The sequence below is a fragment of the Aristolochia californica genome, unplaced genomic scaffold, assembly GCF_029961685.1.
Source record: "Aristolochia californica isolate CCGP_79_NKW_82.1479 unplaced genomic scaffold, dmAriCali1.0.hap1 SCAF_12, whole genome shotgun sequence".
Taxonomy (NCBI): Eukaryota; Viridiplantae; Streptophyta; class Magnoliopsida; order Piperales; family Aristolochiaceae; genus Aristolochia; species Aristolochia californica.
The window spans coordinates 15,848,211-15,865,113 of NW_027181793.1; the positions used below are offsets into that span (position 1 = coordinate 15,848,211).

At 41.0% G+C, this 16,903-nt stretch overlaps 1 protein-coding gene across 3 annotated transcripts in view; it reads left to right on the top strand.

Moving 5' to 3' along the window:
• The window catches only part of LOC137945489 (ultraviolet-B receptor UVR8-like), a 52,200-nt gene that overhangs the window by 14,127 nt on the left and 21,170 nt on the right, over window positions 1–16,903 (top strand). For all 3 annotated transcript variants that reach the window (XM_068791395.1, XM_068791394.1, XM_068791393.1), the window contains exons 3-5: window positions 64–210; window positions 6,121–6,202; window positions 7,037–7,192. In XM_068791395.1, the coding sequence (XP_068647496.1) occupies window positions 64–210; window positions 6,121–6,202; window positions 7,037–7,192 (385 nt within the window). The remainder of the gene's footprint in view (window positions 1–63; window positions 211–6,120; window positions 6,203–7,036; window positions 7,193–16,903) is intronic.

Sequence of the window (16,903 nt, forward strand, 5' to 3'; positions counted from 1 at the left end):
TTTTTTATTGTTTTTTATGGTGTTACCAATGTACAAATAAGGGTCTGTTTTCATTTACTACAGGGGTGATTTTGGAAGGTTGGGGCATGGTAATGCTAGTGACTTGTTTACCCCACAACCAATCAAGGTACTACAAGGCCTAAGGATAAAGCAAATAGCCTGCGGAGACAGCCACTGTTTGGCAGTGACTATGGAAGGCGAGGTGCAGAGGTTGGTTGGTTGCATCTTTTTTACTTGTTGATTTTGTTGCAATTATGTTGGTGTAGAGCGAAACTGATATAGAGTAATTTGAACCATCCTGTTTTAGGTAATCTGTTCGATCTCTTTATGTAAAAAATGGTTATGATATCAAATTGAGCATTCTATGGGCTGCATGCAGGAAAATGCCAAAAAGAAAGAGAATGGGAAGAAATTGTGTGATAAACATTGTGAAGGGGTGAAATGATGAGATCTCTTTTAAACAAAAAAGAATTGAAATTTTTGCTTTTGTAATTCTTGTATTTTTAAAGTTCTCTCTACCCTTCAATAAAATTCTCATCATTTTCAGAAAAAAATGATAAGAAAAAGTTATGAGAGGTTCTTAACTTGTCTGGATTATGCAGGTTTCTTCACTCTTGCCCTTGTAATTCGTTGAAGTGTTAACCTAAACAAGTTCTCTAATAAAGTGTGACATTGAGTATAGTGTTGATAATTTTGTTTATGTTATTGTTTGTTACTCATGAAAACTGCCTAACAAGAATGTACTTGGTGGGATTGTCAAAATTTCCTAAAGAATGCTTGCCTTCATTCATGTGCTGAAGTTGAGGAGCAATTTATTTTTTACTGAATTGATTTGGGGCAAAAATCACATTCATCGTGCAAGATAATTCTCATTTATGGTAGAGCACAAATAAGTTTGGAAGTAGTTACAACAGCTATAACAAGCACTAGAACAGGAAAAAAACTACAGTGATACAAAAGCTGTAAAAGATAAAACAGTAAAATTAACTATACAATGTCACACACGTTATTGTACGAGTCCTCATCTGAACCATTTTAGGAAAGATGTGAAGATTGCTTCTCAGCTGTTGAAAATTTTTGCAGAGAGGAATTTAGTGAATACTTCAGCAATCTGACTAGTTGAAGGGATACATTTGATATTTAAGTCACCGTTTAACACTTTTTTCCTAGTAAAATGCTGAACCAGCTCCATATGCTTTGTCTGAGCTTAGAAAACAAGATTGGTAGCCAAGTCTGTCAAGCTGATATTGTCACAATAGTGTCAATGGAGTAGACAGGTAAATCCAAGTCTTGAAGAAGTTTTCTGATGTCTACTGAACCGGCAATAGAAGCAGCCACCTGTATTTAGCTTCCGTAGTTGACTGCAAGATAGTCGTCTATTTCTTCGCTGACCAACTCAACAGATTAGATTTAAGAAAATATGAAAACCAGAAGTAGATTTGCAAGTATTTGGACAAGCAGCCAGTCCAAATCAGAATAGGCAGTTAATGAAGGAGTGCTAGATTTTATAATATGTAGCCTATAGTGTAAAGGACCTTGAGGTACTAAATAACACCTTTGACAGCTTTAAGATTTGTATTTGTGAAGGATAAGGAGGCTTGTCTTGAGATATTTGGTGGAATGAAGATGCCGGTGAAGAACTGGGAGAGGAGTGATGAGTGACATAGGTGAGGCGAGAGGAGAAAGATGTGGGTAGGTGGATTCATCCTAGAAGGAGGTCGTAGATCATTTTGTTTCGTATTTACTCTTTTTGCCTTGGTAATATTTGGGTTTTTCTGGACTTATCTTCCAAATCAACACATCAGCCCCAACCTCACCAGTATATTTTGTCTCTTAATTCCCTCTCAGCTCTTATCAGACTTGAAGGAAATTGATATCAGACCCACTACTCTGGATAAACTCATATGGGTGCCTGATAGCAGTGGAAGTTTCTCTGTCTCATCTGCCTACCTGCTCATCACTGGCAGGCTCGAGCGACAACCTCCCCACATCAGCTCTATTGCTTGGAAGACGCTGGTCCCCCCCAAAGATTAAATTTTTTCTATGGAGTGCCCTTCATGGAAATATACTCATGGCAGATGAAACCATCCAGCATTTGCGGTTCCATTGCCATTTCTCAATGCAAATCTGGACTCGGATCCTTCATCGCATTGGCATTACATTCTATATGCCTTAGCAATTATCGGATGTCGGTCTGTTTGTCTAGCACCTCCCCATACCTAAGTTGAGGCGTATGACTGTGTCGGCTTGCCTTGGGTACATCCCCTGGCTGATTTGGCAAGAGAGAAATAATCAGCACTCCAATTCCAAACTTCTCTCAATTGAGGCGATCACGGAAATGATTGTGGGACAAATTTCAGCTTGGCTTCACACCAAGAAGGATTTCAGCATGTTTAGTGTTTCCACTCTGCGGATCAACTGGCGATGCATTGCGCATACATCTGGAAGCCCTCGGCCTCCCGCATTCATTCCGTGGTCTCCCTCTCCCCTTGGAACTTTCTAGCTAAATTTTGATGGTAGCGTTTGGGGTAGTCCGAGACTTGCTGGCTTTATAGGAGTTATCAGGGATGCCTTGGGTAATATCTTTTTTTCATACGCGGGTCCGATGGGACTTTCAGACTCCACCGCTATAGAGCTCCTGGCCTTATATCATGGTTTATCCACTTTCAGAGATCATCTCAACGACTCCCTCATTACTGAAGGAGATTCCAGCGTTATTATTCATTGGTGCTCTACTGTTTCTACCCTCGGAGACACTAGCCTATTTATCATCGTGTTTTGGACATTGTTGCCAACCTTTCTTATACTTGGTCACATATTCCCCTTTCTGCTAATTCTTTGGCCGACGGGCTTGCTAAACATGGGACCTCCCTTCCCGCAATGGGTGTAACAGGAGGCCCCCTTAGTTTGTAATTTTTTCCCTGTTAATATATTATCAATTTTATAAAAAAAAAAGTATTTAGTCTCGTAAACAGTCAAGAGTCAACCAATATCATCAACTTTGCCTTCCCTTAAATTTATGCAAAAATCAAGTAACCAAGAAACCATTAGAAAAGAACTGTGGTATTGAAGTATCTCGATTCCTAACGCGATTAAAAAGAGACGTGAAAGCCACATGGAGGTTCTCATCTCCTATCAAATCATCTAACCAAAAACAAACTGCTGAATCATCTCAAACATGGGAGATAAGACCTTGGACAAAGAATACTCTTCCACAAACCAGATGCCCAAGAGGGAATAGAATCCGGAGGCAGCCAAGAAGAATCGGAATAGCTGTATTTGACATTAAGCAATTGCCTCCATAAGGTGTTCCTTGCATTTCAGGAACACCATAGCCATTTAAGAAGTACTGCTCTATTCATTAGGGGGATAGCACTAATACCTAACCTATTTAATTGCTTTGAAAGACAAACCTCCTCCCGTTTGACTAAGTGATACCTGAAACAATCAGCAGAACCTTACTATATAAATTGATGCATTATTAGTTCTATTAGAGAAGAGATTCAAACTGGACATGGAAGGAATAAAAGATAGTAAATTGGGATTCCTGTGTAGATGCTAACGAAGTCCTACCTGCAAGGGTTAACAACTACCTTTCCATTTCATGAGCTTCATTTGTAATCTCTCCAAAACAGGGGCCTGGAGGTCCTTGTTGGGTCTGCCCTAAAAAGGGGAAGGCCAAGATATAAGGTAGGCAAAGAACCCACTTTACAGCCAATAACTTGGGATGAAGGTTTCCTCCAAATTTGGTGGAAGATTAGCACCAGTTAAAGCAAAGTTGAACCCATTTACTTTTTGGCCTGAAACCTAGCTCATAGATTGATAAAAGAGCATTGAGTATATTATCTGATCAACATCACCCATAGAGAAGCAAATGGTGTCCACAATTTTTCAATAGAAGAGTTGGATAATGGGCCAGAGTAGAGGGACAAGGTTGCAACCAACCAAAACTCCTGGCTGTTTGGAAGATGACAGCTAAGGCTTGCCTTATCTATCTTGCGCTCGTAAAATAACCTTTGGTTGCTCCATTAACCAAAACTGAAAAATAAGTAGAGGATATGCAATTTGTTGAAACTTAGGATTCCATGATGTATAATTAAAGTAAAAGAGGATTAAGGGGTAAGAAGAAGAAGGAAAGTTGTGGAGAGAAGGTTTAGGAGGAGAAGAAGAAGAGTGATGAATTTGGAGAAAGAGAAAGAGGTTGAAGAATTAGGGTAGTGGAATTGTTCCAAACCCTCCTCCTTAAGTTCTATATATAACTAATAAAAGTACAATATTAAAATTATGCCCTTCACCCTAATAAGAGTGAAGAAGAGACAAGAAACATAAACTAATTACATCAATGAAACCCTAATTACATTATATCTTTCTACACTCCCCCTCAAACTGGGAGGTTATGGTAGTGATCCCAGCTTGAAAGAAATAACATAGATATAGTAATAAACTCCTCCATAACGGTGTCCCAAGGATAAGTATGACATCAGGCACAGACTCTCAAAGGGTAGAAATGGGTGATAAGTTGAAACCAACCTCAAATGATTTCGAACAAATATAGTAATAATAATCACTAAAGTGGGTAATACCTGTCATTCACAAGACTACAATAAAAAACCTAAGGGTACCAATAAAAAGTCCCAAAGGACTTAAAAACACCCATATATATCAAAGGGGACCAACCAAAGCAATGCTCAAAAAAAGGGTTGGCCAAAGGGATAAGTGGAGTCAAATAAAGGATGGTAGGAGAAAGACTGCCAAAAGGTAATGGGTAATGAGGAAGATAAGGTGTAGAAGCCGACAAATCATATCATGTGCTTTATTTTCTTAAGGAATTCAACTTCTTTATCAGATGAATCAATGCCGACAATAGTCAACAAACAATGAACCCAAGGCAAGCAACCAAGGAGTTCTTCTTCACTAATCATCTAGCAAATATTCAGGCTAGATTAGGCGTTTCCCTCCAACATCTTGTTGTGGAGGAAGACCCTTTTTAGCTAGGTATTGTACTCTTTCCCTTCTCTTTTTTTGAAATATACACTTTTTTATTCAAAAAAAAATGTCTCTATCAAAGAGACACAATAACAATTGCGGTAATGAGCCAATGCCCAAATAACACATACCAAATATGTTGTTATATAGCAACAAACAACCGGTACATAGTAAAAGTCCATAAGAGTAATAAGGACATATTAGATAATCTGCAACAAGACCATCCTTGAATAAGAAAGATGTGCACCAAATAATAAGCTGGAACTAATTGTTAATCTTCTCAAAAAGAATAATTGAACTGAGTGTGGTTGGTTCCGAGAGCAGCTGCAAGGACTTCTAAAAAACAGAGAAGTGTGAATAAAATAGTAATGGATGTTGCTTTTAAACCAGAAATAAGATATTACAGGTTAGGAGACAAAGAAGGACAATATCTGGCTATCCTGAAAATAGAGGGTTCTAGATATTGTCCTTCTTTTTCTCGTAACCTATAATAACTTTTTTTTTTGAAGACGAGAAAATCATTCAAAAGAGAGAGATAATACATTACAAGGAACAACTTGCTGAACATAGCAGTTAGCAAGAAAGATAGAGCATGACAAAGTGGTCAATATCTTAAATATTGACCTAATATCTTAATGTTGTTCTTATACTGACTTAAATATTCTTTTTATTTTATTTTTCTCCTTTCTTGAACTTCCTATTGTTCTATTATTTTTTAATGAAATTTTACTTTATTTGAGAAGCAAAAGAAATATTAGAGAGCACTAAGTGGCACAGATTGATGGAGGAACAAGGGAGGGAAAAGGGTCATGTTGACGTCAAAATGAATGATCCTTTGTGAAGTAGAGACAAGCTGAAATTGATGGGCATAATGGGGGATGGCTTGAAAAAGGCAGACCTTGCTATTAATTTGGTCAACAATATATGAATACAAAGGAAAATGGTCAAGTATTCGACCATACCATAGATGGAAGAAGGGTTTGATGAAAGATGATAGGAATGTTCAAATGAGCCTGCAGGCATTTGGCTCTTCTTTTCCTCTGTTGCCCTGGTTTAAATTTATTGTTTTTTGTAGTAATGCATGTTTCATGTGTTTTGTAAATTAATAATTGTGGTTTTTTATTATTTCCATAGTTGGGGACGGAATCAAAATGGGCAGCTTGGGCTTGGAACCATGGAGGACTCGCTTTTACCACAAAAGATACAAGCGTTTAAGGTGTCATAGGCTATTCGTTGCATTCATTAGACAATTACATTAGGCTACAGTGATGGTACTTAGTTTCTTGAATTAAAATTGGTTAATGCTTGAACTCATGATCAGGAAAAATGCAGTGTGCTTTGTTGAAGATTCTTATATTATTTAATAAGATAGTACAATTGTCATGCAAAAAAGTATTGCTTGCCATGTTTACTTTTGTACCATGCTTCCACTATCATACTTAATTCAGAAAAGAAGCTATTCTAAAATTATTTATAACAACTCATATTTACACGTAAAAGGGATTCATTACTTGTCAATTAACTGTATATTTGCACGCTTAGAGTCCGTCCAGCTGTCTCATATATAATAAGATCTGTATATCATCCCTCCTTGCAGAGGAAAATTTATACGCCTGAGGGAGATTGTTCTCTTTCACATAATGTATAATTTCTATTTGGGTCTTTATTACCTTTATCAAAGTAAGCATGTCAAGAGATTTTTTTTTAAATGTTGATTACTCAGGCACACTGCACACTACCCTTTTTCTGAGTGAAACTTGACCCGCCTCACACTAGAACCTCCTTCCCTTCCCATTGAACTAAAAGTCCAATCAAAATGATCTATAGTATTTGCTTGTCAACGTTCTCTAATTTCATTATTAATTTTTGAGCCTACTAACTTCTAATTTGTTCTTTTATTAATTTAATGCCACTTGTCTTATAGTTCTGATTTTCGTTTTACTGGAATGACATTTGGATTTGTGCTAACCTCACACAAATTAAGTACAGACAAAATTTCCAACTTTTCTCTCATTTTTTTGAATTTTTATCCATTTTTTATCAATTGCAGGGAATACCAATTAAAATGATTGCAGCAGGTGCTGAACATACAGCAGCAGTTACTGAAGATGGTGACCTCTATGGATGGGGATGGGGCCGGTATGGGAATTTAGGATTAGGTGACAGAACTGATCGCCTGGTTCCAGAGAAAGTTTCTGCTGTTGATGTAAGCAATGTGAATTGCTTGGGACTTGAAAATATATGGTATTTAGTTCATATTTTCAATTGTATGTGTTACTGTTTTAAGGTCTCATATTAGGTTATTTCTGAGAGAAGAGACTTTAGAGACAGTAGGAGAGAAAATGATACTGAGAGAGAAAAAAAAGAGTGAAAGAAGAGAGAAAAATAAGTAAGAGAGAGATTGGTAGTAATGATAGAAATCAGAAAGGAAATAGAGGGAGAATTATGATTCTCATTTTCTCATTGTCTTTTTGTAAGCCAGCATTAAAAAAAATCTAAATACCCTTCACTTGCTTAAAGTGAGGATATAACAGTAATGAAATAGTGAATTACAGAAAACACAGAAAAGAATTAGTTTACTTATCTTCTAGCAATAATATTCTAACACTCAAGCAGGGGCATACTGCCTAGCTTGGAATATGCTCCTTTCAGTGGTGCTGAATCCAATGCTTTGGTGAAGATGACAAGTTGATTCTTAATTGGAACATACTCTATAGAAATATTTCATTCTTTTACTTTTATCCCTTAGGAAATGACATTCAACACTTAATATGATTTGTTTGCTCATGAAATATAGGGTTGATGGCAATGTGAATAGCAGTCAGACGTGGCGGGGCCAATTAGGGGTGCACTATAAACACCAACAAAAAAAGTTTTTTAAAGTGATATGGCGACCCCAAGTCTCTAAAAAGTCCACTTGGGGGTTGCAACACCTTCACAGGGCCTCGAAATGCAATTCTAAGGAAAAACAGCAGCAGTTGCGGCAGCTGGGGCATAGGGGTGCATGTGCGGCCAATAGCAGCACAGGCACGCAGCGTACAGCCCAGTAGCTGGCTGGTTGTCTGATTGTTTTCTTGGAAATTCGAAATTTGAAGTTTCTACCTATCCAAAGGGATTTAGATGGTGTTGTTTGAGATAAATAAAGAGCACATGAGATATTGCTCATTTGAATTTGGATAAAGGGGGATTTGCCTTGCTTATATGGCAAATTCTTATGGGGATAAGTGAGGCTTATTCCTATAAATTGGCTTTGTAAACTTGATGTAATCTTCTAAATTTTTGTGCAAAGAATACCCCATTATTGTTAAGGCTCAATTCTTTTCATTTTGGCTTATTTTTTTCTTGAAAGATAGACTTACTAGCCTTTTTCACCCAAAATAAGCAAGCCCGCAAGCTGAGGGACTAGGATCGAATCCTTGCTTGATCTTGCGGTATTAGAGCAGAAGCTATTCAGCCATGGCTTCCTTGGAACCAACGATGGAAATTCTTCCAAACAAAGGTAAGAAGAAATTCTCCGAAACCGAATCTCATTTAACTTCATTTGAATCAAGGCTCGAGAAGTACCAATGCTCGAATTGGGAAGAGAAGATTCAAGAGGTGGTGGACGTCCGACAACATAGTTTTGAGGCGATTCAAGGACTTGAAGATGACGTTCATAGTACTGTTGCAGTGCTATAAGCGGACACGTGTAACAATCTAGACGAGATGCGGTTGGAGCTTGAAGAGAAACAAACGAGAATGGCGACTCTTCAATGAGTCATTCTAAAAACTTCTTGTGAAAACTGGATTAGTATTTCAGAGCTTCTGAACTCACAAATGAATAAGGGAAGGTTAGTACTGCTACCATGTTTCTTATTAATAATGCTATTTTGTGGTGAAGGAAAAGGATTGATGTCGAGGATGGAGAAGTCTCTATAGACACTTGGGAAGATTTCAAGCACGAATTGAAGCACCATTTCACCATTTCTTTTTGGGAGATGTCGACTACCTAGTGTGAAAAGAATTGCGGGCATTACGAAAAAAAAGAACAATTTCTTGAGTACATCCAATCCTTTACTTCATTAAGGTTAAGTATTCCTAATGGGGGGAGTTTTCAGAAATCACTGATGGGAGACCATTCTATCCTATTCGGGTTCAATTGGTATTGCTGACTCCAACAACGCTGAAGTGATTGCCCTTCTCCATGGAATAAATTTTTTTAAGGATGGTCGGCATGGAAAATTGCTCATTGAAGGAGATTCCAATGTCGTTATCAGTTGGTGCTCTAGCTCGGCTTATCCCCCTTGGCGTTATTGGCCACCCTTTCTTCTATTTCCAACATTGTATTTGCCATTTCTTGTACTTGGAATCATATTCCTAGATCAGCCAATTCCTCGACTGATAGATTAGCTAAACTTGGAACCTCCGTGCAATCTCTCATTGTATGGGATGGTCGCTTGTAATATTGCTCTTTGCAGTTTTTTAATATAACTTAGCACTATTTCAAAAATAAAATGTTAAGTGTTCCTAACATGACCGATGAGGATCAGTTATTTTCATTTTTGGTGGGATTTCGCCTATGGCAAAGCAAGAATTGAGGCATCGAGAAGTGAAATAGCTTGTAACTGCTTCAGCCATGGTAAAAAAAAATCTGATGAAATTGCCTCCAAATCCACAAAAATTGATAAAAGTGGGCATGAGGATGTGAATTTGGGTCCAAGGCTCATCCCAAAATGACTAGCCAACTTAGGAAGCTTCTTTCTCAACTAATAAACTCAAGATCTTTATATTCACTAATCCATGTGGGACTATTATTTAACACTCCCCCTCATGTATAGGCCCTCTTTTGTGGCTCTACAAGTGCATAATTTAGGTGTAGGCCCTCCTTTGTGCCTCTACAAGTGGATAATTTTAGGTGTAGGCCATTTTTTGTGGCTCTAGAGAAAAAAAGGGGGAGCTAACCCCTAACAACAAGAGATTGCAAGGAAGCTCCCTGCTTGGCCAAACTATCAGCTACAAAATTTGCTGATCTCGGGATGTGAGACAAAAAACAATCATAAAAGCTAACAATTTCCATAATTTTCAAAAGTGTCCCAATGACGCCACAAAGGCGTTGAGGAATGCTCACACCAGCAGATCACCACCTCAGAAATATGAATGGGCCCAGTGCAGTGAGCGCGGAAAACACAGAGCCCATTAAGCAGGCCGTGGAGCTTGGCCGTTGTGGAATCTGCAATACCGAGAGGACCGGCGAAGGAGACAATCTGATTCCTGAGAGAGTCACGAACCACTCCGCCAAAGACTACTCAACCAGGGTTGTCGACAGAGGAGCCATCAAAGTTTAACTTACGGACACCGACAGACGGTGGGGTCCACTTAGAAACAACTGGGGGCTTAGAAGATGTATGGAGCTGGGCAAGACAACTCCAATTGTCTCTGATGGAAGATCCTGAGAAGGGGGAAAAGGATTTCTTGGAGTGGAGCCATGTAGCAATATTTCCTGAGATAATTTCAACGACTCTTTCTTGGGAATTAAACTTGGCATTGAATCTCCTTTGATTGCGCTCTAACCAGAGACCCCAAGGAATGAAAGTGGAGCATGCCGAGATCATCATTCTCCCAAGATCGGGGACGGCAGTCCCTGCAAGCATCCTACAGGCTGCAGGAAGATCCGCAGGAAAGTAGAACTGGAAACCAATTCGGCTGAGAATCGACGTCCAGATCCCCCACGAGAAAGGACATAAGAGGAGCAGATGACTGACAATTTCCTCGACGACTTGGCAAAAAGGACAAATGGATTCCACCCCAAGTTGACCACGCTTTTTGAGATTGTCGGCAGAGAGGATTTTATAGAGGCAAGCGTTCCACATGAAGAACTTTACTTTTGGGGGGGTGCTGGGATGCCAGGTGAAATCCATCGCATGCTTGGAGCATGTGAGCGAGCCATCCTCAAATTACAAGATAGGTGGAGGATACTGAAAAAGGGTGACTCTTTTCTGGCCGCCAAATTAATTTACCACATGTGCTAGCCTGAATCCTGGTCGGTTGAATGGCTTCCAAAAGGCGACTGGCTTCCAGAGCTTTTGAGTCCGATAGACCCCGGTGAGGGTGAATGTTCCATCCCCCATTACTGGCAACTTCAGCAACTGAAATCCTCCTTAGTATGGAAATTCTGAAGAGGTTCGGAAAAGAGTTCTGAAGAAGCATATCGCCCGACCACCAATCTTCCCAAAATCTAATAGATTGTCCATTACCCACATAAAACCGGATTGCCAAGGAGAAAATTCGGGATAAGGAGATAGAGAGATCTCCAGATAGGAGATAAAAGCCTTTTGTGCCCCCCTCGCTCCACCAATTCGAGGAAATGCTGAGATTTGCTTGCACCATATCTTTCCAGAGGTTGGGAACGGTCGAGTTGAATCTCCAAATCCATTTTAAGAGCAGGGCACGATTCATGTCTCTGGTAAGGCGGATCCTGAGGCCTCCAAGAGACTTTGGAAGGCAAACCTCTTCCCAACTAATCAAATAGTACTTGAAATCTGAGCTGGTTCCTCTCCATAGAAAACGCTTCTTCATCTTATCCAGCCGTTGGCAAACAAAGGTAGGGCAAGGCAGAAAAGATAAACAATAATTTGGAATGCCTGTAATACTTGATTTTAGAAGGGTGAGCCTTCCTGCCTCTCTAAGTAACCGACCCTTCTAGGTGGCAAGGCGCATCTCCATCTTTTCAATTACTGGAATCCGGAGATCTTTGCGAATGTGTCCCAAAAACAGGGGAAGGCCGAGATAAGAGCAAGGGGTGGATGAAACTGAGCAACCGAGGGCCTCAACCATTTTTGGGAGGAGCTCCGGTTAATATTGAACACAATCGAGGAGGTCTTCCCCCAATTTACCTTCTATCTTGAGCAAATCTTGAAGAGCCCAAGAACCACCTTAATTCTTCTAATGATGTCCATTGTTCCTACTCCGAAGATCAAAGTGTCACCGCATGTTAGAGGATAGGAATATCCAAAGTTGAAGAGGTGTTTGTTAGGGTTAACCACCCCTATTCTTTAGCTGAGTAGAACATAGCTGAAAGAAATTCTGCCACTATATTGAATAAGAGCGGGGAGAGAGGGTCTCCTTGTCTCAGCCCCCTCGAGCCTTTAAAGCACCCGCAAGCTATTCCATTTAGGACGAGAGAGTATGATGCGGAGGATAGACAACTCTTGATCTAGTATCTCCATCAATCTTCAAAACCCATGCGATACATGAGATCGTCCAAAAGTGTCCAGTTTACCCTGTCAAAAGCTTTTTCTAAGTCCAACTTCAATGCAAATATTGACTTCTTCGAGTGGGTAAAATGATTGAAAAACTCGTGAGCTGCCATAGTGGAGTCCAAACTGTTTCTACTTTTCAGGAATGCACTCCGACCATGGTTGATTACTAGAGGGAGAACCGTCTTGAGCCGATTAGCGACGAGTTTGGCAATGATCTTGTAAGTACTCGAGATTAGGTTGATAGGTTGAAAGTCCCAGGGATTTCGACATTTCTCTTTTTGGGACCAGAGAGATGAAAGAGGCAACCATGCTCCGGAAGGAGATGCCCCTCTCAAAAAAACCACCAACCATCAGATAAATATCCTCCTTGATGATGGCCAAGCTCAACGGTAGAAATCTCCATTAATCCATCAGGACTCGGGGCTCAATTGCAAGCTAAACCCAAAACTGCTTTTTCAATTTCCATCTGGGAGAAGGGGACTTCGAGAAGAGATGAAGTAGTGCGAGGCAGCCGTCCAAAATGAAGCTGCTGGATTTTAGGCTGATTAAGGTAATCTTCTGTGTATAGATCTGTGAAAAACCTGAGCAGCTCATTAGTAATTGGGATCCTATCCGACGTTACCTCGTTATTGATGCATAAAGAGGTAATTTGGTTGGATCTCCTCCTCGTCGAAGCGAGGGAGTGGAAAAATTTAGTATTCGCATCTCCATCAGTTAGCCATTTAAACTGGGCTCTTTGCTTCCAACTGATTCTTTCCTGGTTCAGAATAATTTGTAGCTCTTTTTGAAGCGAAAGGCGAGTGGAAAATTCAGATTGGGTTAGATACTTTTGCTCTTCTGACCAGTCCTTCAGCAGCACATCAAATTCAGCATCAATAAGCCAAGCATTCTCGAATCTGAATGTATGTGTGTGTGTGTGTGTGTGTAGTGGCAACTTAGAAAGAATCGGATGATGCTGTCCGTTGGACCATGTGAAGGTCTTCTTGGAGAGCGTGATCTCCTCCAACTTTCTGTTGCCGATGAAATCTGCAAATCCTCTCATTGAGGACGAGATGTGGGTAGCTGGAGGTTGCTTTTCGTCACAAAACCGAATTGCATTGAAATCCCCCACAAAAATCCACGGTAAGGCCCACTGGAGTTGAAGGTCAGAGAACACCTCCCAAAAATTCATTCTCTCACAACAACGGTTAGGCCCATATACTCCAACAAGGCACCATTGTGAACCAGAACTACGATCACGAAAATGAATCCCCACTGAGTAGTTCCCATGGTGGGTGTTAATTGCATCGAAAAGAGAGGCATCACATAACACCATGATTCCTCCGGAGTGGCCAATTGCGTTTATGGCCGACCACTGTAAAGAGGGGCAGCTCTAGAGATCTCGGGCGAGCTTGTCGTCCGAGTTTGACATTTTGTTTTTTGAAGCACAATGATAGAAGGCTTGAATTGGGATAGCAGGCGGCAGATGATTGCTCGCTTCCGCGAAGACCCAACTCCCCGAACATTCCAGGAAATTAGAATCATTTGAAACTCATCCGTTGGACTCCCGCATCATCTTTCTTCATGGAATCTGGCCATGGAAAACCACTCCAAAGAGTCAAGTCAGGTTCATCATGTTTTGCCATGTTTCATCATCGTATGGGTTCTGTTCAGATTGTAGCTCTGCTGCCATCCTCTCGGTTGGAGGAGGAAGGGGGAGATTAATTAGGTCAGGGGGGTTGCCCTGCTAGCAGGAGTAACCTTTGACTGATTATGCGCGGGGTCAATCTTTTTTCTTCTTTGGTAAGTAGCCAAAATGGGAGGCGATGGAAGCTCCTGACGGTGAGTGGTTCCAAATTAGGGTTCGGAGTTCGAAGTATGCTCTGGATCATGAGGAAATGGCTAGGGGGACATTTCTGCCGAATTTTGTATCCTGGTAAAAGGTTAGGCGCGGTGTTTGCCAGGGTGGTATTTTGAGGGATTGGCGGAGTCATGGCCTTATCTGGGGGAGGTTGATTTCACCATGGATCAAAATAGATCATCTCGGGAGAAGGGCTGAAGACATCGGAGTGATTGTCTTCTTGGTGGTTGAAGACGGGATTTGGAAAACGGGCACGAAGAGGGTCGTTTGATTTTTATAGGGTGAAGGGTGGGTAGCCGATGGTGATGAGAGATAAGGACTTTGTTGGAGGGTGGGAGGTAGGGGTGGCTTCGAACCGAGTCGGCTCGCGAACGGCTCGAGCTCGGCTCGGTATCCTTCGAGCTCGAGATCCGAGATTGGCTCGTTTAAATTAACGAGCCGAACTCGACCGAATCCAGGTTCGGCTCGACGGCTCGCGAGCCGGCTCGTTAATTTAACGAGCCGGATTCGGGGGATTTGGGATTTCGGGAGTCTCAAGACCGAGAAGAGAGTCGCGTCGTGGGACTCTCTCCCATTCCGTCCGTCTCTGCTAGCTCCGTGATTTTTCGGGGTTTCCCCTCTTTTGGGTCTTCTGCTTTTCTTCGTTTCCTCCTCTGGGTTCCTGATTTATTCCCCCTTTCCCCTGTGTCTCCGGTAATTTTTCGGTTTTGTGCTCCGAGCTCGTGATTTCCCGGTAATCTCTTCGGTCATGTTATGCTTCTTCTGGAATTTTCATCAAGGTCGGTATTTTCTAGTTTGCAACACGTTGTTTACGGATTGTCCCTAGGCTGGCCACCGGGCTCACGGTTTCTGCTTTGTTTGAGCATCAAGCAAGTGGAGTGGCGATATTTGATGATCGATTGTTCTCCTTGCTGTTGTCGGTGTTGGACGGGATTTTGCTGAACGTCGTAACTCCCAACGTTAGCTGCACTCAGTAATGAATTTTTTTCAAGTACAGGGGTCTGTACATTTCTCAGAAAAATAAATAAATCTTGTAAGGGTTTGTTCGGTGCTCCATTCTTTTTTTCCTTTGCTGCTTTTTTTTTTGAAAAGAAAAAAAAAAAAAAAGAATGGAGCACTGAACAAACCCTTACGAGATTTATTTATTTTTCTGCTTTTTGTTCATCGGCTTGTTGATTGTTCAATATTGAAATCCCCAAAAGAGCTGTATATGGTAGCTTTTTTGCTATTTGTATGCCTCATGTTGTTTCTGTCTACATCTTTTTAAGTAGGGCATTAGTCCCGACTCCATTCTCTTCTTTAGACTGGCTGTTGTCCATGTTTCACTCCATTTCCTACCTGGGACCTGGTAGATCTGTCTGTTCTCTAATCAGAGGTTATGTCATATGGGCAGCTGCAGGGACAATACCTTCATTCCTCTGGCAACTCTGCTTGGGAACCAAAGAAAGTCCAATTCTCCACTGGACAAAAAAAAAATTCAATCTTTTTCTTCTGCATATGACTGGAACTGAACAGAAGGTTTTTTTTATTATTTTTTGTTGATTTACCAATTTCATAACTGAAAACGTTCAGGGTAGTGCAGATTTTTTTGTCTTAACTGCATGGATCTAGTGTTTCAAGTAAGGTGGAACTGTTATATGGTTACTGAGTTGAAAGCAAAGAGATATGTTGTCTGGTTGTGTTTGCTTGACCTGAATCACTTAGGTTAGCCTGAAGCTAAAATTTGATCTCACCTGGCTTGTGTATTTGGGTCTTCTACCCCTCTTTCTGTCTCTCTTTCTGTTTGTCTCTCGCTCTCTCTCTCTGGTAAGAGGGGGTTGCATTTTAGTTAAGGTAGGGGTTGAATTTGAATCATGCAGGTTCATATCTGGGCTCTATACTGCATCGAAGGAAGGTTTGGTTAACATGAACTTAATTTTCTGGATTTTCTATTTTAAATGAAAGTTTTGTTTATTGCTGAATCGAAATTTCATCATGTTCCACTTCCAAAAAATATACTTTATCATTCCAATCTATATAATGGAGCTTTATTGCTTAGGGGCAAAATGTGGCCTTATTACCGGAACGATGTTCTACTACCTAATGTGTATGCCTACTGCGAGTGCTGCTTGTTTTTATCATAGTAGCGCGGCTGGGTGAATTGTGGAATTTGCTGCGAGTGGGCTCACTTCGGTTGTGATCGTCGGCAAGGGCTAGTCATTTTGGGATGGGCCTTGGATCCAACTTAACACATAATTTTATATACAATTTATTTGATATATATTTTTTGAAAAGTTTTAAATGTATGTTAAGCTCGAGCTTGGCTCGAAGCTCGGTTAAAATTATTGGGCTCGAGCTCAATAACAATTTTAGGCTCGAGGCTGGGCTCGGCTCGAGCTGGAGTTCGAAATATTTAAATCAAGCTCGGTTCAAACATAGGCAGGTTCGGGCTCGGCTCGGCTCGATGCCACCCCAAGTGGGAGGCAGACGAGGGTTAAGGATGGGGCTTCTGATTAGTTTCAGGGGTTGAGGTTCTCAAGGTCTGGGGATGTGGTAGTTGGAAACTGAGGGCGGAGTACTCTAGGTAGGGGTCAGCAGATGCGGTGTTCAATGAATGAAGGTGTGGTATGCGGGGGAGAAGGGTGATATTCAAGGGTGTTGGAAAATAGCGCCAGCCGGTGGGGGAGATGAAGGTTGGGGGCATGTTTGACGAGGTTGAGGGGGACTGTCAAGAATATCTTCTGCCAGTGTTGCAGTTGAGGCCTGAGGGTGATGGTGAGTATTTCGAGAGGGAGTGGGGGCTTGGAGATCTGGGTTAAGTAAAGTGCCGTGTAGGAACAAGGGTGTCAACTTTTCCAGC